The sequence below is a fragment of the Colletotrichum higginsianum genome, chromosome 9 (assembly GCF_001672515.1).
Source record: "Colletotrichum higginsianum IMI 349063 chromosome 9, whole genome shotgun sequence".
Taxonomy (NCBI): Eukaryota; Fungi; Ascomycota; class Sordariomycetes; order Glomerellales; family Glomerellaceae; genus Colletotrichum; species Colletotrichum higginsianum.
Genome location: NC_030961.1, coordinates 1,048,344 through 1,074,889, shown reverse-complemented (window position 1 = coordinate 1,074,889; position 26,546 = coordinate 1,048,344). Strand labels below are relative to the sequence as shown.

The 26,546-nt window shown below is 56.2% G+C and overlaps 8 protein-coding genes across 8 annotated transcripts; 3 read left to right on the top strand and 5 right to left on the bottom strand.

Annotated features, from left to right (window-relative positions):
• Positions 1 to 213: 213 nt before the first annotated feature.
• CH63R_12562 (histone deacetylation protein Rxt3) lies at positions 214 to 3,822 on the bottom strand (the record flags this gene model as incomplete). The annotated part of the gene is made up of 1 exon (XM_018307536.1): positions 214 to 3,822. One exon carries the CDS (start codon positions 3,820 to 3,822, stop codon positions 214 to 216), a length of 3,609 nt encoding a protein of 1,202 aa, XP_018151953.1.
• Positions 3,823 to 10,794: 6,972 nt separating this feature from the next.
• On the top strand, positions 10,795 to 12,408 carry CH63R_12561 (C6 zinc finger domain-containing protein; the record flags this gene model as incomplete). Its single annotated transcript, XM_018307535.1, has 2 exons — positions 10,795 to 10,869; positions 11,137 to 12,408. The coding sequence occupies 2 exons, from the start codon at positions 10,795 to 10,797 to the stop codon at positions 12,406 to 12,408; spliced, it is 1,347 nt and encodes a 448-aa protein (XP_018151952.1).
• A 2,033-nt stretch (positions 12,409 to 14,441) lies between these two features.
• On the top strand, positions 14,442 to 15,483 carry CH63R_12560 (Thiazole biosynthetic enzyme; the record flags this gene model as incomplete). Its single annotated transcript, XM_018307534.1, has 2 exons — positions 14,442 to 15,315; positions 15,389 to 15,483. The coding sequence occupies 2 exons, from the start codon at positions 14,442 to 14,444 to the stop codon at positions 15,481 to 15,483; spliced, it is 969 nt and encodes a 322-aa protein (XP_018151951.1).
• Positions 15,484 to 16,793: 1,310 nt separating this feature from the next.
• CH63R_12559 (uncharacterized protein) lies at positions 16,794 to 18,323 on the bottom strand (the record flags this gene model as incomplete). Its single annotated transcript, XM_018307533.1, has 1 exon — positions 16,794 to 18,323. One exon carries the CDS (start codon positions 18,321 to 18,323, stop codon positions 16,794 to 16,796), a length of 1,530 nt encoding a protein of 509 aa, XP_018151950.1.
• A 532-nt stretch (positions 18,324 to 18,855) lies between these two features.
• CH63R_12558 (putative Short-chain dehydrogenase) lies at positions 18,856 to 19,727 on the bottom strand (the record flags this gene model as incomplete). Its single annotated transcript, XM_018307532.1, has 2 exons — positions 18,856 to 19,464; positions 19,530 to 19,727. The coding sequence occupies 2 exons, from the start codon at positions 19,725 to 19,727 to the stop codon at positions 18,856 to 18,858; spliced, it is 807 nt and encodes a 268-aa protein (XP_018151949.1).
• A 1,410-nt stretch (positions 19,728 to 21,137) lies between these two features.
• CH63R_12557 (Serine threonine protein kinase) lies at positions 21,138 to 21,947 on the top strand (the record flags this gene model as incomplete). The annotated part of the gene is made up of 2 exons (XM_018307531.1): positions 21,138 to 21,262; positions 21,353 to 21,947. 2 exons carry the CDS (start codon positions 21,138 to 21,140, stop codon positions 21,945 to 21,947), a joined length of 720 nt encoding a protein of 239 aa, XP_018151948.1.
• An 835-nt stretch (positions 21,948 to 22,782) lies between these two features.
• Positions 22,783 to 23,583, bottom strand: CH63R_12556 (uncharacterized protein; the record flags this gene model as incomplete). Its single annotated transcript, XM_018307530.1, has 1 exon — positions 22,783 to 23,583. One exon carries the CDS (start codon positions 23,581 to 23,583, stop codon positions 22,783 to 22,785), a length of 801 nt encoding a protein of 266 aa, XP_018151947.1.
• A 1,184-nt stretch (positions 23,584 to 24,767) lies between these two features.
• CH63R_12555 (F-box domain-containing protein) lies at positions 24,768 to 25,754 on the bottom strand (the record flags this gene model as incomplete). The annotated part of the gene is made up of 1 exon (XM_018307529.1): positions 24,768 to 25,754. The coding sequence occupies one exon, from the start codon at positions 25,752 to 25,754 to the stop codon at positions 24,768 to 24,770; it is 987 nt and encodes a 328-aa protein (XP_018151946.1).
• Between the last annotated feature and the right edge of the window lie 792 nt (positions 25,755 to 26,546).

Below are 26,546 nucleotides of genomic sequence, written 5' to 3'. Positions count from 1 at the left end.
GGTGTAACGATGGCATTGTGGCCAGGTGTATCACCAGTGTACAGTAAATAGTCAAATGCAAAGATACCAGTCGCTTACTTTAAAGGCCCCAAATCATGTGCTCGAAGGTATTGGGTATTATAACCACCGCTACTCCTACAATGCTACTCCAATCTTTGCTTCATCCGTTTGTCCAATCCTCACACGCCGTCTCCAATTCATGCTCCGATACCTTTATGCTTTGGGGTCCTCTACGCCCTTCGCCTTCTCGTCCACGTCCATTTCGTCTCCCTTGTCCGTCGAGACGCCGCCACTCTTGGAGGCGCCGTTCGTAGCGGGCACGGCACCGCGGGGCTCGTCATCATCGATTCTATTCTCCTTGTCGCCCTCGCTAGGCAATCTTTCCTCCTTTTCAGCCGCGCCGTTTCCGCGGCCCTTTTCCTTCTTCCACCAGGTGCCCGATACTATCTCACCCCTAATCTTATCAAGGCGCTGCTTCTCACGCTCCAGCGCGGCCCCGTTGAGGCCCCGGCTGGCGGCATTCATTTCGCCCATCGCTTTGCGCATGCGCTCTCGTCGGCCTTTTCCGCGGAGCCGGTTCTGCGTGCCGGCGCCGTTCGTGACCCAGCGGATACCCGTGATCATGAAGCTGATGCCGTCGTGGATCGACTGGCGCCCGTTATACCGCCCGCCGTACTCGCGCGACTGGATGCCAAAGCGCGTCGTGCTGCTGTACTTCTCCAGCCGTGGAAGAATCACAATGCTGACGTGCATGTCGCGATCGGCGGGCACGCTGACAGGGCCTGTCTTCGGCGGCTTGTCCAGATACGTGGCCGAGTTCGCCTCGAGTCTCGCCTTCTCCTCCTTCTCTTTTTCTTTGCGTCTCTTAGTCGCGGGAACTTCCTTCTCCGGGGCCGAGAGACCCCGGTCGAGATCCAACAGGGCAACGTCCACATCTTCGGCCCATTCTCCTCGAATCCATCCCCCATGGATGCAGGCGGCGATGATGTCCGAGTCGTCTGTGTAGACGTCTGTACCCCACAAAGCCCTCCGTGCCGTTATCTCCTCCCTGGCCAATGGGGTGAGGTGCACCTTGGGTACCTTGACCGTGAGCGTGCAGTTCTCCTTGTCCTTAATTATGTGCCACGGAAGCGGTGTCGGGGTTGACGAGAAACCACGGCCGGACGGCACGTTGGGTATCTGCCTGGCGGGCGTCAGTTTCGGCTCGTAAAGGACGTCTCCCAGATGGGTCCGAGGCCGGTGCGCGACGGATTCGAGGACGGCCTTGGAGGACACGATCGTCTTGGGCTTGGGCGGGAGGATGCTGGTCGGACTCTGCACGGCCTGCTTTGTGGGCGCCTCCCTCACATGGGTGTGCTGAGGCGCCGGGCGCGGGACATGGTGGTGATGAGCGGTCGGCAGGTCTTTCGTGAGACCGGTTGTCGGTGAGGGGATGGGGGTGTTGCCCTTGACGTTCTTGAACGGCGTGACGCCGACGGGAGCAGGCGTGGGGGCGTGGGCATGGTCGGCGCCGTGGTGGTGGTGATGATGGTGGTGGCTACTGCCGTTAGTCGTGGTAGACAAACCTGAGGGAACCGGGACGTACTGGTGGTGGTGGTGTTGATGAGTCTTGGGGCGCTTTGCTCGACCACTAGGCGTCAGCCGTCCCGTGCTGTCTTCATCCCCCTTGGTGTCTTCTTCCTTGAGCTTTCTCCTCCTACCCTTGGGCTTCGGCGCCGTCGTATCAGGGCCGGACTCGTGCGCGGCGCTGTCCGTCTCGTCGCGGCGGGCAAGACTCGCGTTGGTGTAGGGCAATTGAGCTCCCGCGGTGACGGGGCTGCCAACGCCGAGGCCAGTAACGCCACTCCCGATTCCCGAGAACATCCTACCAAACTCGCTCTTGATTCCAGGCTCGCCCGCGGGTCCCGGGAGCTGCGGCTGGGCTCCTTGCACGGCCTGCGGCAATGGCGAAACCCTTCCTTTGCGGTTCATTTCCTGAACTGCCAACAGGTTCCGTTGGTTGATATTGGGATGTTCTTCGGCAGGCCGATGGCGAGGCGAACCGTAGACCGGAGGACCGTGTGGTGTGTTGTACGCGACCGAAGGAGGCGGCGGGCCATCTTCGGTGGGCCTGCGATGCGCAGGAGGCGGCTGCACCTGTTGAGGATGAAGGTGGTTGACGCGCTGCCGCTCGGGGGAGTCGAAAGACTGCTGCTGCTGCTGCTGCTGCTGCGGCTGCCCAGGCTGACCCGGAGGGGGCTGCTGGGGGTGGTTCGGGGGACCGGAGTATCGATCGTTGGGAGGAGGGGGCTGTTGCTGGTACTGGGAAGCGGACGCAGGATGGCTCTGATTCTGGCCTTGACCTGGGTAATTGGGTGCAGAGGTGGGGGGATGCTCATGATGGTGTCGGGGATGCAAGCCGGCCGGGTCGTAAGGGACCCTGGACTGGTCGAAAGGCTGCTGCTGCTGCTGCTGGTGGTGCGGTTGCTGTTGCTGCGGTTGTGGTTGTTGTTGCTGTTGCTGCTGTTGCTGCTGCCGAGGTGGCCATGGTCCTTGGTCACGCTGCTCAGGTGGCCGAGTGAAGGGTGGAGGTTGGGCTCTTTGCAGGTCCTGCGGGCGATACTCGGACTGGTGAGCTGGAAGGTTGCGTCCGCCGTCACCTCCAGAATATGCACGCTCTCTGCGCTCTCTCTCTCTGAACTCCATCTCTTCGCGACGCTCCCTTTCTGCACGGTATCGGTCGCCAAAGTTCATTGGCTTCAGACCGGGTCTCTCAGGGTTGTATTCCATCGATCCTCGGGGAATCTCGTCGCGACGTTGATACATGTCGTCGGGCGCGTTGCCCCGGCCCATTTCCGCAGGTCTCGGTGGCATATTCTGCTGAAACGACTTGGGCTGGCTTGTAGGTCTGGGGGGTGGAGGGCCCTGAGACATTCGGCTCGGCTCTCTACCATCCTGGGCCGAGGGGCCGCGCTGATGGTATCCCTGTTGTGGCGTGCCGTATCGCTGCATCTCGGGGGTGGTGGAATAAGTGCCCTGGGGCGAGGCGGCGGCGCTGCCTCTCGGATCGTAGGGACGCGCGTGGTCTGGAGTCTGCGGTCTCCTGAAGGGTTGGTACTCGGACGAGGCGGAGTGCATCCTCGGGGAGGCCTGCATGGACGGGGCAAAGGTCGGGCCGGAGGGGGCAGAGGTGGCGGGGGGGTGGTAATGCGACGGGGGCGGCTGCGAATCTCTTGACGGGGGCGGGCCTCCCAACATGGACGATATCGACATGGAGCTCCCGGTACTCCCTGTTCTCTGTATCGAGTTGAGTGAGGGTAGCTCGCGGCCGCCGGGGAAGGAGGTCGGGTGACCGACGTTCAAGGGCGGAGCTCTCGGCGCAGGCAGACCGTAGTGGGTCATTTGATGGGAGGACGGCGGCGGCGGCGGCTGGTTTCCCGGCTGGGGAGGCGAGCCTGGAGGAGGCATGTTGCGATTCAAGGGCGCGGCGGGAGGTAGCGAGGATGCACTCGGGTGTCTTGAGTGGCCCGAGTGGCCCGAGGGAGGCGGCACGGGACCGGGATTATTGGGTTCTGGTGGGTAGGATCTCGGGCCGGAAGGATAGTACGGGTTTTCTGAGGAGCGTCGCTGGTGTTCGGCATGGAAGGGCGATTGATTCGGGGTCGAGTTTGCCGTTGTGTTGGAGGATGGAGGGAAAGGCGAGCGACTGTACTGCGAGGCAGCGTTGCGCGAGAAGGGCAGCTGCGGCGGCGGCTGCTGCTGCTGTTGCTGTTGATGTTGTTGCTGCTGCGATTGCGGCTGCGGCTGCTGCTGGTGTTGTTGTTGTTGCTGTCTTGGATCCATCGCGCCGAGTTTTTAGCTCAAAGGCGGCAGGGTGGGTTGGACATGTGTGTGGGAAGTGCTGCGTCAGCGTGACGGCGACTAGGATGCGTTGTGGAGGCTATCGCAGAGCAGAATCGAGTGAGCCGGCGATGTGGTGGTGTCGTCGTTCTCGATTATCGTCGTCGGCGATGTCGAGGTTGAAGCTGCGTGTGTAGAATGATGCGAGCAGCCTAAAACCGGGGTGTGGAGATGAGGTGTGGTAGGGAGGAGGACGAGGACAAGGAAGAGGAGGAGGACGACCGAGCAGGAGGAGGAGGAGGAATCTGGGAAGGGTCGACAAGATCGCGACACACTTGTTGTGTTACACGGACGCAGAATTATTTTGGATCCCCTTCCCCCCTGGTCTGATGCTGTTTCGGTGGAGCTGCTTGCAGGGGGGATCTGCCTGCCAGGTGCCAGGTGGTGGGTGGGAGCTGCTGGATGTGCTAGAGGTGCTGGTGCTGCTGGTGTTGCTGGGCTGGGCTTGGCTGGGCTGGCCGGCCGGCGGCTACTGGCATCTCTCTCTTTTTTCCCCCTCTCCCTTTCCTTCTCCTCACTTTAATCTATGTTGTTGTGCTTTTCCCCCCATGGCAAGTTGGCCCTGCTTGTGCTTTTCTTCGTCGCCCGGGGATAGACAGGGGGGAGAGGGCGAGACAAGGGTCCCGGTCTTTTCCTGGGCGCGAGGGTGTGCGGGTATTGGGTACAGAGTACAGAGGACAGACCACGGTATGCTCACTGGCACAGTATCCGTCCAGTAACTATGTCGGTAGGTATGGGATGATGTGACGAGTGACGAGTGACTTTGGGCTGCGTGACCTGACCTCTGCACACTCTGGCAAGTCGGGGCCGGAACGCGACAGGGATGCCGGGGGGGAGGTTCGTTCGCGCTAGTGAGACAGGTAGTCCCCTGTTTATGGGAAACGATGATGTCGATGCCGACGAGGGCGCACAGTGGCGCTGACCACTCACTGGTGGTGCCAATCGGTCAGTTTCTTGTTGTTGTTTGTGCTAACATTATCGCAATTAACTGTATCCGGTACCTGATGGTCGAAGCTCCCAAAGGGGTCCATCCTGTCGGGGTTTAACTCGAACCGTGACTTTCGACGAAGAAAAGACAACAGGGAAAATGAGAAAGAAAGAAAGGGCCCGGATGGTACTGCAGTTGTTAAGGGATACCTACGGCCAGGGTACCTATGTCCTGGTACGGTTACAGACAGACAGTAGGTACTTACAGCACGCCGTCAGCAACAGCACCTGGCAGAATGTGTGCGCCTTGCAACGGATGCAGAGACCGTCGACGGCAAGCAGGGAGGAAGGGATGGCATGCGCAAATGAGGGGGAGGAAATAGGAAACAGGCGCCAGGCGCAAGGGCGACGGACGACAAAGAGGTTGCGGCAAGTCGACGATCCAACAAGGACTTCGAGGGTCCCATCCCAGGGCTTCGCTTCATGCAGGACGAGACGGTCCGCAGAGTCTAAGTGTGTGGCTAGTATAGTAGAGTGTACCTACCTCGCCTAGGTACCTAGTGTTTGCACTACGATGTATCTACTTACACTACATTGCCATAGCCCTATTTGATGATGGAATGAATGCTGGGGATTGTGTGGTGTTTGAGGGGATATACCGGCGAAGAAGGAGGGTGGAATGTCGGTATCCAGTTCGACAGAGTACATACATCGTACACATTGGAAAGAGGGGAAGAAAAAGGCCCCAGACAGATGCAGAACAGAGAATGCAAACGCAACACATCATGCAGCAGCATGCAAATGCAGGAAACCCGGCGCTCGATGTCTACCACCCTCACTCCTCATATTGGCTTTACGTTCCTTCAGCAAGAGGAGTGATGGATGACTGATGGATGGGTGATTGATGGGCTGATGATGCCAGACGGCAAGGCGGGAGTGGTCCAAAAATCCAAACCCAAACTTAACCCCAAACCCAAGGCGAGAACATCGCGGCGAGTCGCGGGAGAGGCTGCCTCTGCCTGTTTGTTTCTTGGCGGCGACATTCGACAAAAGGTTGCATGTGAGTAAGTACACATACATACATTTACGTACTTTCGTTCCTTGGAGAGGAGCATAAGACTCGCCATACCGGCCTACCTACCTGTATCTGTACATCAATAGCAAAACGGACAGAAGAAATGGGGGACAAGTTGGGGTAAAATCAGGTGGCGTGTCTTGTCTTGCATGTTGTCGGTGTGCCTGTGTGAGTGTCTGAGAATAGGTGTGTGTGTGTGTGTGTGTGTGTGTGTGTGTGTGTGTGTGTGTGTGTCTTTCGTCGTCCCTCGTCCGACATCTGGGGCAATGCATGTCCTCGGGCTTACTGCAACTACACTATCTACATCGTATGTAGGTGGCAGTACGTTGTTCTCGCGACTCACCTAATGATGATACTGACGCTTGACCTTTATGGGCCCCAACTAACGGCCTGAGTCATCGGCGAAAGAAAACACCCTTTTAACCACAAACTTACCAGCAGTTAATGATGATACCGACGCTGCTGCTGCTGCTGCTGCTGCCGTCGTGGTATGCTGATGTGGTGTTAGATAGGTATAAAGGCTGTTTACGTTTGCTGCTGGCCCAGACCCTGCTTTTCTTTGGAGGGGGCCGCAGGTGCCAAAGTTTTTATTCTAAGTATTTACCTTCCCAGGTAAGCATTTTGTGGCTTCCTGGGCGGAGGGATGAAATGACATGCTGCTGCTGGCGGCCGCCACCAACAGAGTTCCTCCTCGTGGCGTGGGATGAGTCGCCGACAAGGCCAAACCCACGAGCGTGTTTCGTGGCACTCTGTTGAAGAAGACGGACGACTCACTTCACCGCCAAAGGCGAAGAGGACATTGGCATGCCATGCCAGTGGGAATCCGCATGCTGGAGGAGGAAGCGGTCGCACACATCGTGGGAGCGAGCGGCACATCAAAACACACGAGACGAGCGACAGAACAGGGCCTGGGAAGCGAGGGGTACGTACCTGGCAACCCCACACATCGAGACGTTTCTCCCACCCACGGCCAATGATGACGCATGAAATGATAGGATCGCCCCGGTTGGCGTTTTTGTGCCTGAGGGACCTGCTGCCCTGAAGAGCTCGCGGTGGCATGTACCCTGTACAGAGTACTCCGTATCCGTACGATGGTACTCTGTACAGACCGGCGCATCGCCATGGGCCCGGGCCTGGTCTGAGGCTTGGGCCCTGGGTGCCTTCCTGCTCCTGCCTCGGCTTGCTCAATCCTCACTCGGGCGCGCGCGACACTGACAACTACCCAATTATCTACCCATTTGGACTGTCAGCGTACAACCACATCCATCAACTGTATGTCATGTCGAGGGCAATGCCAATGTCATTAGCAACGTCCGTGCTGGTGCTAATGTCAACGTCGATATTACCCTCTCTTCGACGCTTGCTTGGTTGGAATAAGCTGTGGTTCTTCCTCTCCGCGGGTTGCATCTGCCAGCCGCGGTGGGCAAGGGTCGCCCTCTCGTTGTGGCAGGGTTCAAGATCCTCTCTCCCCTTCCCCCCCCAGCCACCCGACCTTCCTCCATGGGGGAGAGAGACCCAAAACCACAACTTCGGTGAACAAGACAAGCGATCTGTCTATCCATTACTCTTTGCAGGTGCTCCATAGTCATTCTCTACTGTAGAAATCTGAAGGAAGAGAATCGCAGTGCTCGGGACTTTCCCAACCAAGCCGTCCCCTCGGCACTTGTCACACACTTTCCCTCTGGACTCAGTTTGACCACTTGCCGCGATCGGTTTGTGGAGCTGCGAATGCGTTCACAGCAAAACATGGAAGCAGGAACCGCTGGCGGTGGCAGCTACTCTCGTCATTTTCGATTGAAGGTCCCCACTGTCCTCAAACTTACCTACCTAGGTAAGGTAGGTAGGTACTTCGAGTTCCTTCCTCCAAGGCCTTGCACTCGTGACCGCGGTCGTGACCCGCTGTAGGTACCCGACACCTTTTCCGGCAGCTACGAATGGAGAACTAAAGCCATAAAGAACAATAGAAACTGAAGAAAAAATGAAGAAGAAAAAATTCCCCAAGCCTCCACTGTAAAGCTCTTTCTCGTCGGGTGAACAGTTCCTGCTTGCCGGTGGACCGGGTAGTGCTTGCCCCAACTTCCAAGCCCCAACGGCCTGTTTTCTCTCGGTCACCTCATAGTTCCAGGGATGGAGCTGAAAAGCTTCTCGGCCAGCTCCGCTCCTGCCATGCCACCCATGCCACCCATACCTCTCTGCTCTTGCCGACAATCGGCCTCGAAGTGCAACGGATTATGGGTCTGCGGCAACTGGCAACTCCTGCTGGAGACTCGGACGACTCGACGCTTTTCCCCCCCATCATTACTCGGTTCGGGACATCAACATCCGTTAACGGCCGAATCCATAGCACCCGGACGCTACGTAGAAGGAGATGGATGTATTGCATTTTTCCTTCTTTTCTCTCTCCGCCACAACGACGCCAACGACGACGAACAAGGCTCGAAGCAATAACACAGGCTGGGAGGTCCTACCGCAGCAAATCGCAGGGGACATGGTCACCACCCCGGCATCCAGAGGGCGGTGAGGATGCAAACGGCGAACGCGAGATTCCCCATTCCCCCCAAATCACACACTCTTCAGTCTTCACCGACAGGACATCCTGCATCCTGACAACAAGTCAAGTCAACAAACCCCCTTGCTGACTGCCAGTCGGACGCAGAGGGCCCGGACCCATTTCCTTTCTCCACACCCGAGTCAAACCCGTGTTTGCGCCAACAACAACCTACAACAAGCCCAGCGCCAGCCCGTAACGAGAGTCCTGCATCGCGGTCCACGGCCGTCTGTCCCCCCGAGGACTACGGCCGATGTGGCACGTCCGTCACCCCCAAACCGCCCATCGATGATCAATGCGCCATTCGCTGCCCGGCCCATCCCCATATCTCTCCATCCTTGTATCGCATCATCAACTCAGCATACCAACATTTGTCTTGCCCCCTCCTCAACGGTTGGCCGAATCGTCCGATGCGATCGAGTGCTCTAGGCAAACCGCCCGCCGGTTGGTGGATGGCTGCAGACCGACGCCTTATGTGCGGCATCGACTTGGAATCTGCCTCATCGACCACCCTCTCGCGTCTTGTTTGTCTCTGCCAATCACGGTAGACGTCAGACTCTTTGGGCCTGCAGGGCTATTGACTGGTACACTGGCAGCTTGACGTATGACACCGCGATTGACAGGGTCCGCTTGGTGGCTGCAACCACTTTCACTCCCCAACCTCAGTCGGCGTAGCCAGGTCCAATCAAGTTGCTCCCAACTCAGCGTTGCCGCGATGTTTGCCTACCATCTGCAGTTGAAAATCATTGACCATGGTAGGGCTCGATCATCCAAGCCCAGCTATCAACATCTGTGGCCTTTTTATCATTTTCAAAGTCCGAGGGCAGTTGGCGTTGGTTTTTGAAGGCAAACGGCTCAACGCACGCACAGAGCTGGTCTCGAAACCCGAAAGGCTAGCCTCTTTTGTGATTGACAGCCGACGATGCTCTGCATGTTTCGCTCGGGCGGAGCGCCCGTTCATTCTTGACATGGCCCAGATCACTGCCGGCCGCCGGCGCAAATGTCCCGACGTTGGACCCAGACAGGCCTCGCAGCGTACTGCTCTTGTCCCTATCTGGCACCGTCGCCACATCGATAGAGGATTCGGTTCGCATGGCACTCCGCTGCAAAACAGGACGGGCATGTACGATGCCCAGGTCGTGCCTACTTCAACGCTCAAACGTCATCCGAACACTGGTGACTTCTCTGCATGGTCCATCAAGCTGCTGTCGGTATCCCAAAACAGCCAATCAGGTGCGTCTACTACGGCCTGAGGGACGCGCACATGCTGAGGAGGATGCATGATCAACACCCACCTCAGCTACGATGGTTTTGAAATGCGGCACCAAGCGAACAGCCGGCTCACCCCTGTGCCCCGTTTTTGTGAATAGACAAGGGTGTCGGGTAGTAGCAGACGAAGGTTCGAGGCTGGCAACCCGGCGTTCTTCTCCATGAATCAACCGAGCGAGATGAGCCCACGTACAGGTACGGCCGGGGCAACAGCATCGCAGGGCCAGCTGAGTGTCCAAGTGCTGCAACTCCACGTCAATGCATACCAACAAGTCTTGTCCTGCTGCGAAACGTCCTTGACTTGTTTCAAACCTTGGTGGCATTGCCAGCCATTGTGGAAAGATGGCATGCTTCAAGCTCTGTCACCCGCCAACTGTTTTCAACGCTTCGAGAACCATTTATCTGTGAGGCCAGGCACATGCACTCCCTCGCCCCGTCATGATGTTCGTGTGCAGGCGATTAACAGTCTGGAAAGGCCCGTGGACATTCTTTTGTTAACACCAGCTACACTACATCGTGAGACCGAGACCCTTATATACCATCCAATGGCAATAGGATACGCATGTAACGACAGGTTCGATGCCGAGGCAACCACTCTAGGGCAGTCAGCAGCTGTCTGCATTCCAGAAGCAAAGGATCTTGTCAGTTTGAGGGTACGGTTTGGCGGCTTCGTCCCGCACCGCTTGTGTATCTCGCTGTTGATCTCCTTCGAGGCACAGTATCCGCCAACATCCACGTTTAGACGAGCCGGTTCTCGGTCAGATCCAGCCTCTTAATCGGCGCTGCTCGGTTGTCTGTCACGCCGTCGTCACAGCGGGGGGGCGTGCGGTGTTGAAGTTGAGTTTGCATCAGGACAGCCATGCATCCCTGACGGGCCAAACATGTCCCAAGTTCTGACGTTTCGCACCGTGAACGGGACGGATTGTTTCTTTAAATCAGATCGCAGGCCCACCAAGGGTTACCGTTCCATGTCGCTCTCCCGCTCCGCCACTTATCGGGAAACCGCGCCGCCGCCGCCGAATCAACGACTTGTCAATACGACTGCAAGGAGAAGAAAGGGGCACACAGCTGCGCAGCCGATTCGTACATCGATAGAATGCCGAAGGGCTCAAGACAATATCACGGGAAGACGAAGAACGGGTGCCGGCAGTGCAAAAAGCGCCGTGTCAAGGTGAGCATCGGAGAAACCGATTGCGTACCCACGACAGTGTGACGGACCCCGGAGCATGTTTATCTTCCCAGAGCATGTTGCATGCAGCAGTTTCGGATCCATTGAGTTCAACAGCCAGTCGAGAGGACTGACAAGCGAGCGAGACATAACCTTCAAACTCGTCTTCTTCACCCCCCCCCTGAGTCTATGAGAAGCGATGCTGATCTTGCTGAGGATTTCCAGTGCGATTGCGTTGGTCCTATCTGCGCCAATTGTCGTCGCCGACAGGAATACTGCAGTTATCTCGGGCTACTCGCCGACACCCTCAACCGCGATAATGAAGGGGACAAGCCCAACGACGCCATGAGCATGGTCCGCCGCGCGGCCACGGTCGCTGCACATGCGTCTTCTCGTGACTCGCTCAGCGCCTCGTTGCCTGCCGAGAGGCTCCGCGCGGACGAGGCCGAACTCAAACACCATTTTTTGAACCAGGCCTGGTTCACCTTCTCATTGAGAGGCGATCCCCGTAGGTGTGATGTCTGGTCGAGATGGGTGCCTCAGTTAGCCACGCGCAACGTCTTCATCCACCAGAGCATGCTTTCCATTGCGGCCCTCCACCTCTGCTACCTTGAGCCGCCCGACGCGAAGCGGTACTATTCCATGGCCTGCCAGCACGCCATCCAGGCGAGCAACTACTTCAGGCTCGCCGTCCCGCAGGTGACGGAAGAGAACTGGCTCGCGACGTTTGTCTTCTCCATGTGCAACGGCATTTTCGGATACTATCGCCCTTTCGCCGACGAAAAGATCATGGGGCAGCCTGTCGCTTTTGAGCCGGCTAAAGCCCTTGTCGTGATGCGGGTAGCGGCCAGGTTCTCTGACACGGTCACGCCGCACGTCTTCAAGAGCCCGATCCGCGATCGACTCGCCCAGGTGGACGTGAAAGAGTGGATCGACAGCAACGACACGTTACTGCGGCCGTCACTGCTAAAGATTGCCAAGTTTAAGGAGTTTGTATCCTTGGGGCCCGAATCGACCGGCATACGAGCAGAGGATGCCAAAGTATACGTAGGGGCTCTCGGCGCGCTCAAGTCGTGGATAACGTCGCTTCCTGGACGCCCAAGGATATGGAAGCATTTCATCCTGTGGCCCTCCTTGGTCTCGGAGGAATACCTCTCCCTGCTGCGGCTGAAGGAGCCAGTGTCGCTCATGCTTTTTGTCCTCTGGATCGAGGTCATGTTTCTCGCACCACGGAGATGGTATCTGATGCACTGGTACGACCGCGGCCACGGAAGTGCCCTGCAGGAACTCGCCCGACAGACCCGTACGCCAGCCCATCATTTCTGGGAGACGTTGACGGACGACAGCCAATCTGACACCAACACGGAGGAGTCAGACGCAAGCGACGGGGGTCCGTCGACTCCGTCGGACGTTCGGAGCGACGATGGAGGTCGCCGAGGTGGCGTGTTGCTCTTGTCCACGGGGGAAGAGTTTGGAGGCAACAAAACTTGCGACGGAGTCAACTTTTTTGGGTCGCAAGGGATGGCCCAGGAGGCGAGATGAGGACGCGGCCGCCCGGAGCACAACCGATGATGTTGCGGGAGTCAAGAACCAGGTCGCTCGGGTGTATAAAATTGCAGCCAGTAGCTATGCGGCAAGACGAGGCGAGGCGACGACATTTCAGTGTCGGCGGCGAGCTTCGTCAGCGGCCACAACAGACAACAGACAATGCGGCTGCTCTCTTGTCCGGTTAGCAACCACTCCCTTTCCCACTCGAATATGGCCATGCCGTTCTCGCGCGGCGTCGAGGCAGGCGTCAGAGACAACTCTTGTCAACACACTAGCCGACGACCGCTGGTGCTGCTAAAGTGAGCTTGAGCGATTGGTTCCGGCCAGCCGGACCCCTCTCGTGGGCAACCAATTATTCCAGGAGCATGTAGCCAAGGGCGATGTTGGCACACTGTTTGGTGTAGCTGTCGCTTGGCTTCGCTTCTACACAAAGGCAACGGATGTCGTCTGCTTCCTGTATCTAGCAGTACCATTTACCGTAACTCCATACCAAAAATCACAGGTATCAACACTTACATAAACGAAGCCGAGCAACTGGAGCTTGAACGTCCCCGAGGAGCTAGCCATCTGTTTTTGATTCATCAGAGTTCCATCATGGACACCACTTCACAAGTTAGTTCTGACGAGGCAGAGCAACGCCCGCAAGCACACTTTGTAGTACGTGTTAAATCCCGCGCAGATTAAGCAGCCGATCAAAACGAACCCGTCCATTCCCAGCCAATGTCGCCCCGACGGTTGTAACCACCCCGCGAGATGACTTCATGATTCGTCCGGGGAGCTGGTGGGGGGTTCTGCTGCAGAAAACCTTGTCAGCTTGTCAAAAACCCAATGACAGCGCTCCGGGGGTTGCGCGAATTACATGTTAGCCCTGCCTGTGTCGAGCAAACTATCCCTTCACAGCAACTCCGCCGCGCGGCACAAGGCGGCCGTTTTGGCCGCTGGGCCGCTGGGCCGCTGTGGAGCGCCGAGCGCGGCATGCAGGCAGGAGGTTTCGTCCGTCGTCGGCTTTAGATGAGAGAAAACCTTTTGCGTGTACATGCCGATCTTTGGCCGGTGCAGCCACAGGTACATCGTAAAGGTCGATATTGGGGGTGACCTGGCTTGCCTCACCTATATCCGAGGAAGACAGGTTTTTTTTTGTTGAACATGGGATTGGCCGTTTTATCCCCCCTTCCTTCAATGGGGTGTGAAAGAGCTATACAGGAGCAACCGGCCGACGGGGAGTACACGGCGCGGGGCATGTCTGATCCCGGCCGACCAGGGAGACGGGTGACATCGGCTTTCGGGGGCGACTCCGCGGAGGACAATTCCAGCCTTGTACGTGTGTACATCGTAATCGTGTACATATTCTCGCACTATTGGACCTTCCCCTCTTCATCCCCTTCCCCCCGCGGCGGTTTTGTGCTTGCGGTTGCATAACGACGTGGTCGATCCCGCATCCAATAGGCAGCCGAGAAGCGGCAATGAGAGTCGAGATCGCCCGAGGATCACGTCTCTTGTGTCTTGTCTACCCCGCAGGCGATAATGGAAGGTTTGCGTGGCCTCTTGCCCTTATCAAATGGCTATTTAAGGCGGCGAGGAGACGGCTTACCATCGATTCTGGTCGAGGCTGTTCATCATCAACACACGTTACAACCACCGAATTCCCGTCATATATACATAAAACAGTAGGCCCTGACTCTGTGTGATCTGAGGTATACAGACTGACCACCCGACAGGAGGCTTCAAATCGAGCCATAGACAACTCTTCAGAGTATGTGACACTCTTGAGCAAATGCATGAGCCGGTGCCCACCTGAGGCCTGTCGTCCGCTGCCACCTCTCCATCTCCATGGTGACCCAGCGGTCGACGCCGATGGTGGGCTGAGATTATACGGCCTTGAACTTGATCTGGGTAATACCAGCGAAAGGATCATGCAACCTAACATAAGCAGACATACATACACACACACGTGCGCGCACACACGCACACGTACACGCATCCTTTCAAGAAGGAAAAGAAAACCCTGAGAAAAGGACAACGACACAATGGCTCCCCCTACCGCCATCTCCCCCGTCAGTGACTATGCCGTGCCCTACACCGCCGGCAAGACCACCAAGCCGGCACCGGAGCGCGCCGTCGCCACAAAGGTCGACGACCTCCTCGGCAAATGGGAGACCTTCACCTTCGCCCCGATCCGCGAGAGCCAGGTGTCGCGCGCCATGACGCGCCGCTACTTCGCCGACCTCGACACGTATGCCGAGTCGGACGTCGTCATCGTCGGCGCCGGCTCGTGCGGCCTCAGCACGGCGTACGTGCTCGCCAAGACGCGCCCCGACCTCAAGATCGCCATCGTCGAGGCCGGCGTCGCCCCGGGAGGCGGCGCCTGGCTCGGGGGCCAGCTCTTCTCGGCCATGGTCATGCGCAAGCCGGCCGACGTGTTCCTCGACGAGGTCGGCGTCCCCTACGAGGACGAGGGCGACTTCGTCGTCGTCAAGCACGCGGCGCTCTTCACGTCGACCGTCATGAGCCGGGTGCTGCAGTTCCCCAACGTCAAGCTCTTCAACGCGACGACGGTCGAGGACCTCATCACGCGCAAGAACGAGGACGGCACGCTGCGGGTGGCGGGCGTGGTGACCAACTGGACGCTCGTGTCGATGCACCACGACGACCAGTCGTGCATGGACCCCAACACCATCAACGCGCCGCTCGTCATCTCGACGACGGGCCACGACGGCCCGTTCGGCGCCTTCTGCGTCAAGCGCCTCGTGAGCATGAAGCAGATCGAGCAGCTGGGCGGCATGCGCGGCCTGGACATGCAGACCGCCGAGGACGCCATCGTCAAGGGCACGAGGGAGATTGTCCCGGGTCTGATCGTCGGTGGCATGGAGCTGTCCGAGGTCGACGGCGCCAACCGCATGGGTACGTTTTGACGGGAATCCTCTTGAAGAAGTGGTGGGACGGGGTAAACATGATACTGACGCTTTCTTCACAGGTCCCACCTTTGGTGCCATGGCCCTTTCCGGAGTCAAGGCTGCTGAGGAGGCGTTGGCGATCATCGACGCCCGCAAGAAGGAGAACGAGCTCTAGACGCCGGCCCGAGTGGTTTCGTCTTGAATGTTCTGTCGCTTAAGGATCTGTTCCGTAACGTTATGGATATGTGCGTGGTTTGAAGGGCAAGTCGCTCATTAAAGGTAGGTTTTTGCTTTTGTTTTTGTTCGCGGTTTGATGTGACAACAAGATTGGATCACTTTGTCAAAAGGGCGGGAGTGTAGTGTAGAGTCAGATAGTACAAGAATGTCTGAATACAATCACTCGTTTAGGACGTTGCTCGTTCAAGGTCTTTAAAAAGAGTCTGTGGTGTGACGATGATCTGGCGAGTGAAATGCTTCGAGGATGTTCCAAGGTCGGGTCATGCCATAATGTCGTTTGTGTATGTCAAGGAGATTGTATACAGCTCAGACCCGAAGATGATGATCGGAGTACCATGACAAGACCTGTGGTCTAAACTGTGACCGTGCTGCTGGCCTGGCATTGTCTTTCTTTGGCAACCATTCAACAGAGAAGACGGGCTTCCCCTGTGCTCTTTGCCTACGCGTATGTTCGAGCAGGGCTCGCTCTATCTACGGGGAATCATAACATCATTTTGAATCATCACCATCATCGGCCTGAGAAGGCAGCTTGTTCGCACAACGCACAGTGCCATAGGGCTCGTGAAGTTTACCCACCCGAGACAGCTCCAGCCGTCAAGGTGGTGCCGGATCATCCGCTCCCATGGCTACCTTGTGAGTTTCAGAAACCACGCTCGTGCTGGGACTTGAAATGACACAGTTTGGAATACCTGGATGGGAAAATGCCGTCAAGTAAATACCTACTTAGGACGGTCTTGGGGGGGCCGGGTGGACGAGGCGACCGACACCTTGCTAGGACACACAGAGAGAGGGCTGCGAACCGCCAGGAAAGAGTCAAAGTGTTGCCTCGCTGTCTGAGGCAGTGGGGTAACTGGAAATTGCCGTTTGGCAGCGGGAATGTAAGCCGCAGAGACTGTATGGCGGATGACGGGCGGAGGCGAGGAACTCGTCAGGGGGGATGGGTGTCATTGTCGCGGACTGAAGGATACTTTTTACAACCCAAGTGCCATCCTCTTATTCATAAAATCGCAGTGGTTTGTGCAAGTCGGGTCAAGGGCTCCGGCTGATAACACCCCAATCATTGTGAAACTCGAGTGATATAACGCGAGCAGTAGTATTCGGATGGTGAATCTATCCATAATCTCCTCGACCACCCTCATGTGATTGGATATTGTGACATTGTACATTCTTCTTCTGAACTGTGCATTGAGTTACTTGGCAGTCTCTAGCCGGCTCATTCTTCTGCACATATCAAAAGAACCGCCCCCTTTAGCTCCAAAGATCCCTCCACATCTCCTTGAAACCGTAATGGGGAGCCCTCGAGTCGTAGACCTTGGCCGCCGTCGCGCTCTCCCCCGCAAAGCGGTCAAAGACCGTCCGGGAGCCCGCAGGCCCCGCCGAGTCGAACATGGACTTGGCCGGTCTCGTCGCCCTCTCCCGGATGGTCTCGGCCACGAGCGGCGCGACATCGGCGTAGCACGCGGCGAGCTCCCGCTCGAGGGAGAAATACGGCTTCTTGGCGAGCTCCGGGGCCATGAGGTTGTACGACCGCGTCATGCTGTTGAGGTTCTCCACGGCCAACATCATGTACGAGCGTTCCGTCGCCAGCCACTCGGAGTCGCGGAAAGGCTGCACCGGCGGCCTCGTGGTCTCCGTCGCGGTGGTTTCCGCTGCTTGCTGTCTCGTCGTCGCCGCCGCCGTCGCGGAATCATCATCTGTACCGGCGGTGGGCACCTTGCGCGGGTTGTGCCTCTCCTCTGCTCGGGCATAGTCCTCGGCTAGCCGCATCTGCTCCTCCAAGCTGCCGCCCCTCGACGAGATCATCCTCGCCACGTGCCTCCTCCAGTCGTTCCGCATCCTCGCCCTGAACGACTCGGCGGTTTTTGCCACCTCCTGCTGCTTCTCGATCCACGGGGGGACGATCTCCTGCCTCTTGATCATGTTGTTCATGATGTACTCTGTCGTGTCGATGAAGGGGTTGTTCGCCCTCATGTCCCGCTCGACCCCCTTGCCTCGGGGGATGTTCCTGAACTGGCCACGGGCGATGGCGTCCTCGATTCTCGAGTTGGCCAACGACTCGAGCCCGGAGATGGAATTCGGGACCGCTCGAGCGGCCTCTCCGAACCTGTCGCGGAACTCCTGCCTCATCTCCTCGCGTTCCTTTTCGCTCAGTCCGTTTGCCCCCTTCAATCCCAGGTCGGTGTACGTGGAGGCCTTTTCGCGGGCATTCGCTGCCCGCTGGCTAGGGTGCATCTTGGACGGTTTTCGTGGCCGCAGATCAACGGCCGGAATCTGGAACTTGCCGCGCATCTCGGGCTTGAGCGGTTTCCTCGCATCATCGAGCATCCGCAGGACCGTATCCGACTGCGACTCCTCGCCCGCCCAGGGCTGTGCCGTGGCCATGGACCTTGTGCCCTCACCGGCCGCGCTCGGCATGGAAGCTTCAGCGAACGCAGATGCGTACTTGGACCGGAACTCTGCCGTCTGGACCTTATCGAGCAGCCTGTTCCTCAGCTCTTCAGAGAAGCCAGCGTTTTCCACCGCTCGGCGACCGGCACGGCCGCCCGTCAACAGGGCTTCTTCGGTAGCCTCTTCCAATCTGCGATACATGGCGCCCTTCTCTTTCTGCGGTTCATCCTTGTTCTTGCTAGACGGCGGAGCTTCGGCGGCCTCGGCAGCTTCGGACGATCGGTCGGTGGAGTAGAGTCGAGGGGTAGGGTGAAGTCGGGTATCGATGCGCCCGCTCGATCGCAGGCAGCGGCCGCAGACGAAGGGCAGTCGTGCAAGCTTAGTCGCCATACTTGAGATGCCAGCCTTCCGTCGAGGTTGGCGAGATGAACATGGCTGGTGAAGGACAAGGTTTGTCGCGAGCGGCGCGACGAACTTGGTGATGTCAACGAAGGGAAGAAAGTGGCAATTGACGGATTTAAGCACAGACCAATTGCCGGAAAGGAGAGCAGCCCCACCTGTTTCGCCGATGTCCCGACCCGGTCCGATGCCGGTGGCCCACAATTACGTCCGGGAAACAGCACTCGAGCCGGCGCCATGCCGGGGATCTATCGTCAGTGTCCAATAAGACTCGGGATGGTGATAACGCTTCACCGTGTTTATTGTTCTCGGAAATGAAGGTAAAGATAATCCGTCATTCCAGGCGGAGAAGATATTCGCCGGCAAGTTTAAATACGCAGCAGTAAAACAGAATGCGTACTCACCATCTTACACAGGCATTCCAGATTAATCTCACTATTTGCAGCAGAATGAATGGTGCATCCAACCAACGCCTTCGTTTTTCATAACTACAGTTCTCTGGGCATGCCCCCAACGCGGCGTATCATGCCGTAAAATCGACCAAGACCCTGTCCATCTCAGCATTGAAAGAGACGAAATACTCCTGTCTCGCGTTCTCAAAAGCATCAAACATGGGCTTCGCTGTCCCCACGGGGATCTGCTCCTCACCGGCCACCCACCTCCGGTAGACATCGTCAACAAACTCGCCCACCGGCATGCCGATCGCGTGTCCGTTCTTCAAATCGGGCTGGTGCTTCGCGTCGTGCAGCTCCGTCTGCACCGCCGGGGGGTAGACCTCGACGACATTGACACCCGAGGATACATCCCTCAGCTGGGCCCTGAGCGCGAGGATGAAGCCGTGCATAGCCGCCTTGGAGCCGCTGTAGTTGGGGCAGCGCTTCATCGGCGTGAGGCCGAGCTGGGACGTCGTGTACAGCAGAGCCGTCTGCTTGCCCTGCTTCGAGAGGTGGGGGAGGAAGGCCTTGGTAAGGTGGACGTGCGAGAGGTAGTTCACCAACAGCTCATCGTGGATTATGTCCAAGTCCACCTTCTCGGCCTTGGTGAAGTCGACACCGCGCTGCACGCCGGCATTAAGAAAGACGCAGTCGATCTCGGGGTGAGCTTTGAGAGTGGATGCGGCAAACCCCGGGATCTTTCAAGAATGGCTTGTTAGCGTTTGGCCAGGACCGGAGCTATCCGCGGAAGAACGACGCCTACCGATTCAAGCTTCAGAATGTCGACGACCGCTGCGGCCGCCTTGTCTGCGCCGTGTTTGTCAACGAACTTGTCGAGGTTCTCCTTTCGTCTCCCGGCCGCAATGACGAATATGCCGTTCTCGACTAGTTTGTCGGCCAATGCTGCTCCGATTCCAGAAGTTGCTCCGACAAGCAATACCTTTTTGTATGGCAAGGACATGGTGAATAGCTAAATTTCGAAGAACCTCGTGTGATCTTTGTTGAATGTTCTGGACGACTTGTAGGGCAGAAAACTTAAAAGAGTAAGATTGCCAAATATTACATCGTCTCTTGATGTCCAAGTAGTTGCCCGCTCTTATATGCAATCATACTCTCTTTCGAGTATGCCGTAAATCTTAGCCTATTCGTCTGCAATTTGTAAGCTCCATCACGATTTATCAGCTTAAGAGGGCCTTGGTAGCAGGACAGCCGACTAGAAACCTCTCTAGCATCCGCATGTGGCGGTCCACATCTCCAAAGTGCAAGGTTTCATCCAATGACGGCTTCTAGACATAGAGCTCGCATCACCCCCACATCAAGCCCACCGTCTCAGCCTGAGTGGATTCCAGGACTTCCATGTCGGCGTCGAAAAAGACGCTATTGACGTTATTTCGAACTTCGAGTACAGACGCTGGTAGCATGGTACTATATGGCACATGCTGATAAATAAGTAACAAGAACAAATGCTTTAAAACACAGACTAAGTTCTTAGAGTCAAGCACTCTAGCTAGGCCTTAAACTGTAGTTCTAAGTCTTGTACTTACTTGGAAAGATGTTGAATTTACCTAGCAGGCTGTTACTAAGCTTGCTTTATTCCCTCTCCAAGTTCTGGGGTAGGCAGTCTTGTTTTATCTCAGAGTCTACTAGAACTAGATTTTAACCTTCCTGTATAAGTTGTATTTGTTATCATAGCCAAGCTTGATGCCGAGATCGAGACACAGCAATATTTTCACACCCTGATCCCACGCAAAGAATCCAAGCCTCGTCTTCTGCGTGTTACTGATTGTTGTTAAAAGGACAGGAACCTTGCGATCAGCAATCCCGTCAGTGACGTGAAGCGCACGCCAGTAGAAACCAAGCGTATGCGCAAGGCGGCTCCCCTCGACCAGCGACGCTGCCTTCCTTGACGGTATCCTTATTCAAACAAGCAGCCCTACGGCGACGATCGTCACAGTTCACCAACTGGATACGCGGCCCTTGAGCGGATCGTTCAGCCCAGCCCGACACAAAGAGATAGCCGACTGATCATGCGCGGGAGCGCCAGTCCGTAAGCCCGCTCACGACAGGCCTGTCGGCTGTAATCCCAAACGCCTGCGCGGCGCATATAGGTAAGTCGAGGTGATGACGGGTGGCACACCAGGCGTCTTATCAGCACTTGTGAACAAGGAATCTTGCCAACTGCAGGTTGCTTGTACTATGTCTTGTCTTGGGTCCGTGACTGGACGAATCAGCGCCAGAACCAGGGAGGGGTTGGGACGCCATCCCTCACATCACTTCTCGGCGCACAAGGCTGTCATGTTTTGTCTGCTTTCCTACCTGAACCGCAGTCTGCTCCGAATCTTTCGCACGTCTGCTCTGTTGCTTCTACATCATGTCAGAAGACGACGACGAGGACGTGATCATCTATCGGCATTACTGCCCCCCTGGGGTGAAGAGGGCTCTTGCCTCGGGGAGCAGTGCGTTCATTGGAGAAGTCAACGATTTCACTGTCTTGAAGTATCCGCTCTAGCCAGACGGCGACATGAGTCGACTCGAGGTGGAGAAATAACTCCTCGAAGCCGTGGGACACCACGATCGAATCATCAGGCTCAAGGGCTCCTCAGCCGCGGGCCTCTACTTAGAACGCGCCGTGAAGGGTAATATATATCAGTATCTTGTCGAATCAACGAGCCCCTCCCCACCTACGATACGCCAACGACTGTCATGGTGTCGTGAGTCTGCCGAGGTGGTTGTCCACGTTCACTCGAGAAACATCATCCATTGCGATATTCAGCCCACAAACCTGCTTCTTGACGAAGGTCTCCACATCAAGCTGTCGGACTTCCAAGGCAAGCTACTTTCGCTCGACAAGATGATCTTGCTCGACGGGGGTAGCAGTGAGCCCACCCGGTTCTCGCGCCCTCGGGACGACCTAGATAATGCAGACATCCACACAGATCTCTTTGCACTTGGGTGTACAATCTACTTCCTCATCATGGGCAATGCCGTGTACCCCGACATCAAAGACGGAGAGGAAGGATGGCACGAGGCGGTTCGGGCCCGATTCACAAAGCAGCAGTTTCCTGACGACATGCCTGTATGCGCAGACCTGGCCTGGAAGTGCTGGTTAGGCAATTACAACTCAGCGAAGGAGCTGTTATCAGATATCATGCTGGTGGAAGCTGCTCATCCCGAGCCGTAGTCAGATCACTTGGCCGTTCATGACATCATCATACGAGAGCGTCTCAAATAGACAATTAAAAACGCTGCTATTGAGTACTTTAAAAACAAAAGTGCCTCAAACACGCTCCTGTGACCATTTATTCGAGTTTATATCTGCAAACCCTGACCGTCCTACGCGGCCTTGACCTTCGAACACCGCGCGTTCACTTCAGACACTACCGAACACGTAGCTGCTAATAACAACCAGATCTTCCAGGTCGTTAGCGCAACTATGCTTAAGTAAATTAGAGTAACAAATTGTACAGAAGGACGAGAAATGATCTCTAGATTGGAGATACGGGAGCGAAAAAGGGCCTCTCATACCTTTCTAAACGTTTCAGAGATGTTTTGGCCTAAAGGTTCAGACTGGAGGGGGGGGGGGTTCCCTTTATCCATCTCACTAACAAGAACTGGCAGGCTTTTAGGTGGTGATTCGGTCAGGATAGGACGTCGATGAGATCAACTACTATCCTATGGAATAACAAGGTTTAGCGGGCATATAATAAATTGTCTTGATGGCAGCGTCGTTCTACCCCGCGCCGTGATCTCTGCTGGTAACAAAGGTGAACATAACGACGTGCCGATATATAGGGCCTCGATGGTATTCGTCATGGCGGACTAGTAGGAGCCTAGTCGGCAAAGTTTCTACTTGTAGCAGTGTAGTACTTAATAGTGTGTACCAAAAACAGCTAATAGGAACAATTACTTCAACTATATTGGATTGCCTGGAGTTAGCCTAAGCAGTCACGCTTATAAACGTGTTCACAACCTTAAATAGTAGTTCTTAGTCTATTCTATTTAGTTACAAGTAGGTTCTATTCACCTTGTAAGCTATTGCTAAGCTCGTTCATTTCTTCCGCAAGGTCCAGGGGCGAGCAGTCTCGTTTCGCTGTCTCAAAATCGATTAAAACCACGTCATGCCCCTCCCGCACGAGAAAATTGTGTCTGTTGACATCCCCAAGCTTGATGCCGAGATTGTGCAACCGGCTCAGGGCCTTCTTGCAGGCGTCGATGTCTCCTGGCCCCGCGGACCTCGCGCCATCTAGCCATTCGGCGACGAAGCCGATCACGCGCCCACCTTCGCCCTCGGTGAGATGACCCAAGAACCTGGGGCCGACGCCGCTGTCGCTGAGCCATTGGTAGGCGGTCGTTTCCGCCTCGGCGTACGGTATCTCCCACGGCCATACGGCGAGTTTGACGAGGACGGGCTTCCCTTCTTCGACTCCGGGGTGCGTTGAGAGGTGGACTCGCTGCTTCACTCGGTCTAGTCGTGTGAAATCCAGCTCGTTGAGGATCACGGGATGCCAAACATTCTTCACGCCGGAGAACTGTACTCTCTCGGTCCTGTCGAAGGTAGCCTCCCCGGTCTCGGGGTCCCTGGTTGCATGGCCACTGTTCCAATTACCGGTGGGGAACGGTGGAAAGAGCTCGCTAAGGAGAACGGGCTCGAAGGTGCGGTCGTCTTCATGTCCGGCAAACGTGCCCGGCGCTGTGGATACGTACTTGACGTGCTGTCCGTCAACAAGAAACCGGTAGTCGCTGTCGTCGGTGTCGTCTTCGTCGATGAGACATGCGAGAAGCCTGACATTGGCATTCTTTTGCTCGGGGGCGACCATCGCAGAGAAGCTGTGTTGATACAATGAGAGATGATTACTAGAGTGGTAAACGAGGAGCTCCGCATGCAAACGATAGCTACGCGGCCAGGGCCTGCGGCTCGTGAGAAGGCGTGATCGGCCCAGAGCTGTCAAGTGTTGAATGTGCGTCGAGCTGTATGATAGGAGTCAGGGAGCACAGGAGTACGATACAAGAAGATATCAAAGGAGGACGGCAATGCAGTACGGCGTGCGTGAGTATTCGTGATGTCAAGTGGGCCACGGGGACCAGGCCTGCATCATGCATCCTCTGCGCCTGGGAGAAATGTCCTGCAGCCAATAAGGTAGGCCGATGTACCGCCGAATCTAAATATACACAGGCCAGCCTGTCTTGGAGTGCATTGCCGTTGAAAATACTTGATCTTCCAAACAGGGCCCTTTAGCCGGTCGGGTGTGGAGGATGGATAAGCAAGCGTTCAAGCGTCACCGCCGAGGCTTCTTGTTGATCTTGAGGACATCCAACTCTTACCGCGCGCCATGCGGGTAAAACACTGCGGGGAGTGAGATATTTCTGTTTACCAGGTATATATAAGAAAGGTAGTAGGCGGATTGGTGACCGTCGGACAGGTGCACCTTACCAATGAGCGACGACTACCTAGAACGAGAAACTATCCAGCCGATATCCCTAGATAAACAGGTACGTTGCGGTTCCTCATTACCGAAGGCCTTCCGGCTGCTTTGGTCCCAAGATATTGATACTGATCTCAAAGACTCGACTCGGTGTTGAGAAGAGCCACGGTGTAACACACACAACACAACGCCCCCGATTTCATGTGCGTCCAGACCTATCGCAGGTACACATGTGGGTGCAGGAGGCCGGAGGAGTTCAAGCAGTGTGTGTCACGTATGGGTACAAACGTCAAATGCACGCCGGTGACAAAGGAGGACCTGCCGAGTTCGGCGCACATGTGTAGCAAGCACATGGTGAAGCCGGGAAAAGACGAGATGCACCGTTGAGACTGTACGATGGTGATGCAGAGCTCTGTCAGGGACGGTCGGTGAGACCTTTGGGATTTGTAGAATGTAAGGAGTAATCGAGGGTTATAAGCAGGAAGTGCACCAAGAGCGGTTTTCTTGGGAGGGGGGAGTGAACTGGCTCGACGACATCCAACCTGCGCTCAGGTTGAAGAAGTAAATTGCCGTACCCGTCAACCCTGGGTAGCATGCATGAACCTGCCAGGTATCCTCGGTACCTCCTTTACCGGACCATGCTTCGCAATATGATCCAACATTCCTTGCCGAGTGTATTTGATCCTGAAATGCCTCGTTCCCTCGTCCTTTTCCTCACTGCAGCCGAGGCAGAAACATCCCCAGTCGACCTGCAGGCCAGAATCAAACAGATACGGCGCAGTGATGATGGCCATGAACCGAAGAGGTTCCCGAGTGGTCTTGTCTAGTTTTTGACAGCCAGAACCAGTCAAATCCGGCGTCACTGCCCGCCGGTCGAACAGTCGAAGCCGCTTCCGCACCAAATTTCCCCCTTCGTAGGCCCAGGAGGTACAGTAACGTCCGGGCAGGCTCAAGACGCTGGGTAGGTTCGCCGCAAGTAGGCGCTGGCGGTTGCTGCTGCTGCTAGCGGTGTTGGTACTGGTGGTGATGGGGCGGCAAGACATGAAGACGCTGGATGCGCGACCGGCTGTAAGGGGCCAGTATTCCGGCCGCCGGGTGAAGCAGAAGTAGCAGACGCGGCTGCAGTCGATGAGGTAAAGATGGTCTCCATAGCGGTCGCACGTGGCGCATCGGGTCGTGCTGAGGGTTGCGTACAGCGTGTTGCAGTCGAACGCGTCGGCCTGGATGCTGATGATGGCGCGGATGATGTCGGGACAGTGGCGGAGGATGGCGGCGTATTGGGGGACTGAGTCGACGAGCTGCATCGCGCGGCGGTTGACGCGGCGGAAGCATGTCAGCGAAGGAAGGTCGGTGTAGAGCAGAACCTGGATGAGAAGTTCTGCCGGGAGCTGGTCGAGCTGGCCGGCGGGGTTACGGGCTGGAGCGGACGCGTCGGCGCATCGCCCGTTGGCGTAGTCAAGCGGGCACCGTTTGGCCAGCTGCGCATTATCCAACGTGTTGTCGCAGATGTTTTGCTTCATATAAACCGTACGCTCAGGCAGCTCCATGTGTGGGTTTCCCATCATGGCGTGCTTCGAGACCAAATTGCTTCACGGTTGTCTGGTTGTCTGGTTGTCTGGTTGTCTGGTTGATGATGATGACGATAAAGGCGTCTGAAAGCAAGTTGTTGGTTGTTGGTGGCGGATGCATGTCTGATATCTGCCTTGGTACCTACATAAGCATTGTCGATAATATGAATACAATGAGAACGTACCTGGGGGGCGGGAGCTATTGAGTTGGTTTACGGGGCTGGGAAGGCGGCACATGGGGTGGTTGGTGGGCCCCGCCCTCTCACTGGTTGCTTTAAACAGTATACCTGTTAATACGTTTAAAAGGGTAATGAAAAGCCCCGAGATGTGTAAGTCCTGATGGAGGTTCACACTGGCGTCAGGAACACCTCAAGTCTGCTTATCTCAGGTGAATACCCGTTGAATATTTGGTTTCATAGTCTGTTGAACAAATGATCTTTGGTTCGGCTCCCAATTGTCCCTCTGCCCCATCGATGATCCTTAACAACCCGCAGTTTGCGAAGTCCGAGTTTTCGTTCGGGCATCCAACATGTGTTGGTTGCGGTACTCCACCTGCTTGCTTTCGATAGCGCGCGTAGAATATCTTGTTTACTCGAACATAGCCCATGGGACACCATCAAGTTCAAAAGATAGAATGGGCCGCGGGTATGAGGTCCTGGGGTATCGAGATGTCAGCCTTGATGAGCTCGGCCTTGGTTGATTCAACAATACGAATTGTGCCAAGAAACAAGTCCTTCACGTAGTAACTTGGCCATAAACTGTCCAAGGGGAGAGATAAGATCGGAGAAC